Below are 7,536 nucleotides of genomic sequence, written 5' to 3'. Positions count from 1 at the left end.
ATGAGTTTAGGAAGCTAAGTAATTAAGGATTACATTAAGTTATTACGATAGTATAGCTACTACTATCTTTCCCCTAGCGGTATAGCTATATAGCTGCGGATATAAGTACTCTAATAGGTATAGGTATTTCTATATCTCGGTAAAAGTGCCTAGTAAAGGTATCTTAGCCCGACTTAGAGAGATAAAAAGTTATTAAGATAAGTCATCGCTATAGAATAGCCTAATAAGAGCTATCTTTATCTATAGCCCGGAATCATAGTAGCTAATACTACTTAACCACCTGCTTTATTACCTTAGCTATAGGCTACCCTCTCTTATTAGTAGGGAACTTTTCTAGGATCCTCTCTCTAATAGTTTAGATACTTAGATAGCCCCCCTCGCGATTAATAATACGAAGCAGGGCTATATAAGTTATAGCAGCCATAGCATATATATAATAGACTCTTTTATTCCCTTAGTCTAATAGGTTCATATAGGTCTATATATACTTACTATTTATATAGCTATTAAGGTCTATTTTTCCTAGGATATTAAGGAAAATATTAGCGCTATTAGACTAAGCTAATAAAAGAAACAAGTAAAATTCCTTAAGAGTATCTATATTATATATAATTATATAAAGACTATATTCGCCTAAAGATAAGATACTCTAGCCCATAGACGCTATAATAAGAATTAAATAGGCGCTACCTTAGATATAAGTTATTATATCGAAAAGAATATACTACCTCTTATCTTAATTAGCTATATACTCATTATATAGACTTTTCTATATTACTATAATATAATCTATTAGGAATATTATTACTATAGTAATATTCTTATCTCTTAATTTATAAGCGAGTAATAATAAATCCCCGTCTATTAAATAGCTATCTAAAACTAATACTAGAACTTATTACTAAGTTAAGTAGGTACTAAAAACCTTAATAGCCTTTTAGAGGGAATATCTTATTAGGGTACTACTATATATATAGTATCACAGGCTATCTAAAAGTATACTCTGCCTATTAATAATATAGCTATGACTATTAGATAATATATAGCTATTGATCTATTCTAATAGACTAATAATAGACTTAATTTTCCGCGGTCTAAACTTCTAGAATTTATTAAGCTAATCTATTAAGATTTTCCGCGCTATTACTATAGCCTTAGAGTTCTCCGTTATATTATTAATCGTCTCGCTAATAAAGCTAAAGCTAAAAGATTTTATAAAGTCGCTAATTATCTTAGCTATATTAATACCTGCGATCATAGAGAAAGAGCTTAGAATAATATTAGCGAACTTCTTAATTATTTATAGGTTCTATATTAGGTAATTATAGATAATCTATGCCTTATACTCCTTAAGCTTAGTCTAAATATATTTCATAATATAAGATCGGCCTTAATAATTAGTTAATTAGATTAAAAGGTAATACCTATTTTACTAGCTATTTATTAATATAAGTCCCTCGATTATACTATAGAGATTAATTAATAATAGAGCTCTTTTACTAGTATTAAGTCTAAAAATGCCTATAAAAAGAAGCGCGTCTAGGTTATATTACTATTTAGCTCGGGCTAGCTTTACCGCTACGCAGAGTATAGCCCGAAGTTATTTAATAGCCCTTTTATTATCCTAGCTACTTTCTAGAGTCTAATATATTAACCTAGATATATTAAGAAGGCACCCTATAGTAATAAGGGGAGCTAAATTAGTTATCTCTATAAGATAATAGTAAATATTATATTAACTCTAAGCTAGCTTAAAGAATAAATATAGGAAAGAAGTTTAATTTCATACTTCTAGGAGGGGATTAATCTCTTTATTAAGAAAGTAATTATATCTTTGACTTAGCCTCTAGTTGCCTATAATGCCTAATAGGCGTTATAAGAAGTATAATTATTATTACTTTCGCGCCTAGCTTCGCTATATATTTATTAAGTAATAAAATAAAGAACTAAATTACTAATTAAAAGTTATAAATACCTATTTAATTATTATAATTTTTAGCTACTCTTAAACTATAGGTATACTAGCTAGTATTTCTATTTACCGCTACTTAGGTAAGCTAGACCCTATCTTATCTAGCTATCTATAGTAGCTATAAACTACTTAAGGGGGCCTAGAGACCGGCCTGGTCCCCTATACTTAGTTTCGGTTATACTTAGAAGACTAAGCACAGGGGGTATATTAACTTAGGAAATAGCTAGTTAATTAGGGAAACTAAGGAAGATACTTCTATTTCTATAAAGATTCTTAATAAAAATAAATACTTAAATTAATTAAGAAAACTTATAAAGTTTAAAATTATCTAAGTAACTTAAGATAAAAAAGATATAATTACTTATTAAAAGATATTAGATAATAAAGTCTTAAGTTATTTAAGAAGATATATTATATATAGGAAAAAGTAATTTCTTTCTCTATATAAAAATATATAAAAAAAGAAGTATTTTTTTCCTTAATTAACCGGCTATTTCCTTAGTTAATATACCCCCCATACTTAGTCTTCCGAGCATAATAGAATTATAGAAGACTAAGTCATAGGAATAGGCCGGACTATAGGCCCCCTTAAGTATTAATTTAAGCTATTTAGAAAGCCTAATATAAGCATATAAGGCATACTAACTTTATCTATATTAAATTTACCTTATTACTAGATAATAATAGGTAATTAATTATCTTATATTGCCTACCCGGTCTATCTAGCTTTACCTAGGTTATTAGGAGGGGCTATAACTAACCTATAGGTTAAAAAGGTTAATAGTCTCTACTATATATAGTTATATTAGTAACCTTATAAGAGAGGTAAGATAATAAAAGAAGGATTAAAGAGAAATAAGAAGAAGAGGGAAGGAGAAGGAGAGTAGTACTTAGACGCAACGCGTGCACGGGCTAGATAGAGTGAAATTAAATGAATTACGAGCACGACTGCGTATAGTAGCCCCGCCCGAGCTAATGACCACATGGGAACGCGCCCACCCCACAGACGTGTGATGTCGTCGCGTCTTATCCCTCACGAAATCGCTTTGTTTAGTAGCATAATACTTTCATCATGGCGGAAGAAATGCCAAGCCTACTCCCAGACATCGCTGCCCTTCGACCCCACTCCTATTCGCCCTGCCTCAAGTTACTCATCCAAAACAACTCGCCGTCTGGCAACATTATAGCGCGATTCTGTTATGAAGATGTCGCGAAGAACGCGTCATTGGGTTATATTCTTTTCCAAGCACACAAGCGGAAACTCAACAGTTTAGCCAAGCCCTAGTATCGTCAATTTCATACGCTTATCGTACGTGCGCACATCGACTATGCCGAAAACTCATTAATGTGTCTCGGCTTGAATTAGAGCCTCAGCCCAAATATTGGACAGGAAATTGATCTACTGCAGCCGTTTATTCAAGCCGGTACGAATTAAATCTTTCCCCTGCCTAACAAAGATGGACCTTATTCTGATCATGCTATAGATCATCCTGCTTCTGAGTTCATTCGAGTTTCGCCTTTCAACCTATACCCTGGGTCGACAAGTAGTTTTATTTAGATGAAACGGTATTTCGACCGCTATCGGGAGAATCATTCGGAGTGCAATAAACGTCTTAACGAGCATCGACATAATTACGCCATGCCCAAGAGACTACTAGATGTTAGCCGAGTTGAGGAACCCATCATGCGCCTATTCACAACCGATCCTACCACTGTGGAGAACTATGCTATTGCCAGCTATGCCTGGGGTATTAGCTCGAAAGCAGACGCCATTCACCAAGCCCGAACGACCCAGGCGAATATAGGACCAAGGATGGAACATGGGTTGCAACTCGCGAGTCTGCCGAGGACCGTCCGGGACCTAATTGAAGTAACGCGAAGTATTAGTCACCGAAACCTTTGGATTGATGCTTTCTATATAGTCCAAGATAATCCGGTCGAGCAACGGCATCAATTAGATAGAATAGCCGAGTTTTACAAACGAGCCGACATCCTCATCTCTACTGCAAGTGCTTCGCATTGCGGTGAAGGATTCTTACAACCTCGAAACGTTGACCAGTGCTATAGTGCCATCTACGAGTTACCTTTCAAATGGGAATTCCCCAATCGCGAGGTCAAAGGTTCAATATTCCTGTGCGAAAAGACCCTGAACTACATTTCAGACGAGGACCCTCTACACATGCGGATTTAGACTTATCAAGAGCACCTCGTCTCGACGCGTGTCATTAGTTTTGGCACACGACAAATCAAATAGAAATATCAAAAGGACGGCAACGTGGTCGACGGTGGTGATTACTCAATACCAGATGGTGACCTAGAGCATCACCTTAACGAAGCATTCTCGCCATCCCCATATTCTTCCGAGAATCTTATGGAGATTAATTAGAGAGTTCAAGCCTAGATGAAAATCGTTGAGAAATACTCATTCCGCCATTATTCTCGTCCCCAAGATAGGCTACCAGCTTTCTTTGAATCGATATCGTATTTGGCGCCTTTCGTGGGTTGGCCAACGTCGGAATGTCTGGCCGGGATATGGAAAGCTGACGCCGCCCGACAACTTCTTTAGAAGAAGGAGAAACCTCTAAGTGCGGAAGAAAGTAACCCGGACCAAATCTCTAGACCTTCGTGGTCTTAGGCGACATTACCGGGCGGAGTTATCTACGACTTTAGCGTACAGCTCCGTGATTTAAACGATTCGTTTAAGACTATCGAGTTTATGGAGGAGCCTGAAACGCCACTCCGCCTTATTACGGAAGGATATATCCAAGAAGCCTACTGGAAGAAGGAGTTCTTCGGGAATCTTATAAAACGTAAGCCCTTTAGATCGGTTAAGAATAATCTACTCGTCGAGGTAGCATAGGATATTGAAGTACTGCCCCAGTCGGTGTGGTTGCTCAATGTGGCGCCGAACTATCAACCATACATAGATATAGGATTAGTTTTAGTGAGGATAGCAGAGGATGCAGATTGTTTTGCACGGCGAGGCTTCTTTAGGGCGGTGGGCTCTAGCCTGTCGGGGCTAAATGGGCGATCCTTGGATAACCAGAGCACCCTTTACTCAGACCAACGAGAAGTATACCGCAACATTTCCATAGTCTAGTTCGTACCGTGTTGCGGGCACTCTTACTAGTCGGACTTCGAGCAGCAGACATTACTTCTTAGGCGACCAGTCTTTGTAAAAAAAGATTACCAGTCTATCAGCTCCCTATATTACTTAAGAATTTCAACAACGGAACCGTACGCCACACCACGACGAACATCAGTAAAAGCAAAGTTCACAATTCTAAATCAAACAAGGGCAGAGTTCCGAAGCGAGAGAACACTGCCAGAATTAGGAGATCCTCTGGGAGGGTCGATTCAGCCCTATCTGGAAGACATACTCGCCTACTATACGACCAGCTATCGTGGAAGGAGGCCAGCATACTAGCATAGCTTAGGACCGAAATAGCCCGACTAAATAGCTATCTATATTAGATTTAAGCTACGCTAAGAGATAAATGCCTATGTAGATAAGTAAAAGAAATGATAGAGTATTTTCTCTTTTACTATATGAATTAGATAATATATTATAAAGAGATGCTTTAATATACGGATATAAAACGCGGTAGCCTCTCTTTCTATCTAAGAGGAAAGGCAATATTAGATAGACAGAAATAGACACTAAATATAGTCGCTATACGAGCCATAATTAAATTCGCAATCGCTACGGGTCGCCTTAATCAGAGATAATCCAAATCCCGCTAACCTATCAATACTAACTATACACCCCTCGTACAATCAAAAGCAGGCACTACTTTAGCCGCCGAAAATAAGAAACCGAATACTTAGAGGAATTAGGCTTTAAGTTAACTTATTACTAACCTTCACGAGGACTAAGAAGAAGAGTGATAACTAGACTAAAAGAATAAGGTGGGATCCATAAGGGCTTAGCGAGATCAAAGCAAGAACTAGAGTTATATATATATTTTTAGCATCAGAGCCCTTTAGGCATAGCCTAACGGGCGTAAGAGACTTGTCTGTCTGTCTGCAGTAGGGTCATATCAATACCCTAATAAACCAAAGTAGGATCGCATCCTTGGATTCTCTACCTTTTCCAGCACAATCCGGTCGATAGCGCTAATAAGCGAGTCCCAATCGCAGCGAATTTGGATACCTCGTTCTTTGCCCCCGGGATTACGGAACCTAACCCACTGTTTTGCGCTCAAGCAGTTCGCGACTAGCAAGCTTTCGACGCTTAGCTTATCGCGAAGGACACGGAAGATTAGTGGCCAACCTTGAGCCTCATGGATATGCACCCCGTTGAAGAGCACGTCTTTTAAGGTGCCCTAATGCCGGCATAGAATCTTAACCAACGCATCAGCGGTGCAATTCACCCAGTAGAGCTCCAAGTGCCGGAGGGCTATCATCTGCAGAGATCCGGCGATCGCGGTGACTAGGGACGACTTGTTACGGCCACCCATACGCAGATCGAGAAGCGTCGCTATCGGGAAAAGCTCGATGAACCGCACGAGACTACCCGCCCCGCTATCCGAGAGGGCAAAGTACTCCGAACAGACGTTCAAGCGGAGGGTATTCAGGTCGGGGAAACAGGAGCGTATCCGCTACGCAGCGAGATCCGAGATAAACTCATATGAGCCGGCGTGAAAATCCAGGGGGTTAAACAGTATATCAAGCTCCTCTACCAAGACACGGCTCGCAACTACAGCTGCGAGCACGACTTATAAGGCATGTCTCGCGAACTCGCCACTCTCAATCGCGTCGGTATTAGTAGCCGGCCATAAGCCCGTTTGTTTGGCCTGTAGCCTTACGCCCCAAGGACGGTCTTAGCCTAAGAGAATGATCGTCCTGCAGTTCGGCATTGCAGTGAGCGCCAGGGTCAAGAATGCAGTAGCCATACCACACTCCATTATATATCTTTGATCGTCCTAATAACGGCCATACGCGATAGTATTTACTACTGCCTTCTCCTCCTCGGCGGAAGACTCAACGTCTGGCACGCGGGAATCTTCAGACCACGGACTACTCGGCGAAGAGCCCTGGCCTTCTAGACTAGGCTCCTCATCTATTTCCACTTCATTACCTTCCTCTGGGCGGTACTGCATATCCCATTCCCAGAGATCAGGGTCTTTTGTGATATGGGCGATGCTAATATCGAGTGACTGCACTGTGGGACCGAACGTCGGGTGACGCGCAATATCGATAAGAGCCTCCAGACTATGCCGCTGCAGAAAGACACAGCAGCGTTCGAAGTATCGCGTGGCGAATTGCGAGGCTATGCTATTATTAATCAACCGGGACGTTTGCCGAAAGCTGAAGAAGGCTTGGTCATCGAGAAGATTAGCAATCGAGCAAAGCATCTCGATTGGGAGATGGGAGATAGTAGGCATTTTAAACGAGGCGAGGGTACACCATATTAGACGTCGAGCGTAGCGTTCAGTTCAGTTCAGTTCGAATTTATGACTACAGATATACCCGGCGAGCGGGGTTATCAGGTGACTCTACACTCCGTGATCAGTGACGGGTTTAGGGTATCGGATTTCGCTTATATTTAGGCAGACTCAGCC

The 7,536-nt window shown here is 39.9% G+C and overlaps 1 protein-coding gene across 1 annotated transcript; it reads left to right on the top strand.

Moving 5' to 3' along the window:
- Positions 1 to 3,611: 3,611 nt before the first annotated feature.
- NECHADRAFT_89288 (uncharacterized protein) lies at positions 3,612 to 4,163 on the top strand (the record flags this gene model as incomplete). The annotated part of the gene is made up of 2 exons (XM_003039309.1): positions 3,612 to 3,852; positions 3,895 to 4,163. 2 exons carry the CDS (start codon positions 3,612 to 3,614, stop codon positions 4,161 to 4,163), a joined length of 510 nt encoding a protein of 169 aa, XP_003039355.1.
- Between the last annotated feature and the right edge of the window lie 3,373 nt (positions 4,164 to 7,536).

The sequence above is a fragment of the Fusarium vanettenii genome, assembly GCF_000151355.1.
Source record: "Fusarium vanettenii 77-13-4 unplaced genomic scaffold NECHAsca_121_unmapped, whole genome shotgun sequence".
NCBI classification, from domain to species: Eukaryota; Fungi; Ascomycota; class Sordariomycetes; order Hypocreales; family Nectriaceae; genus Fusarium; species Fusarium vanettenii.
This window is presented reverse-complemented; position numbering and strand designations above follow the sequence as displayed.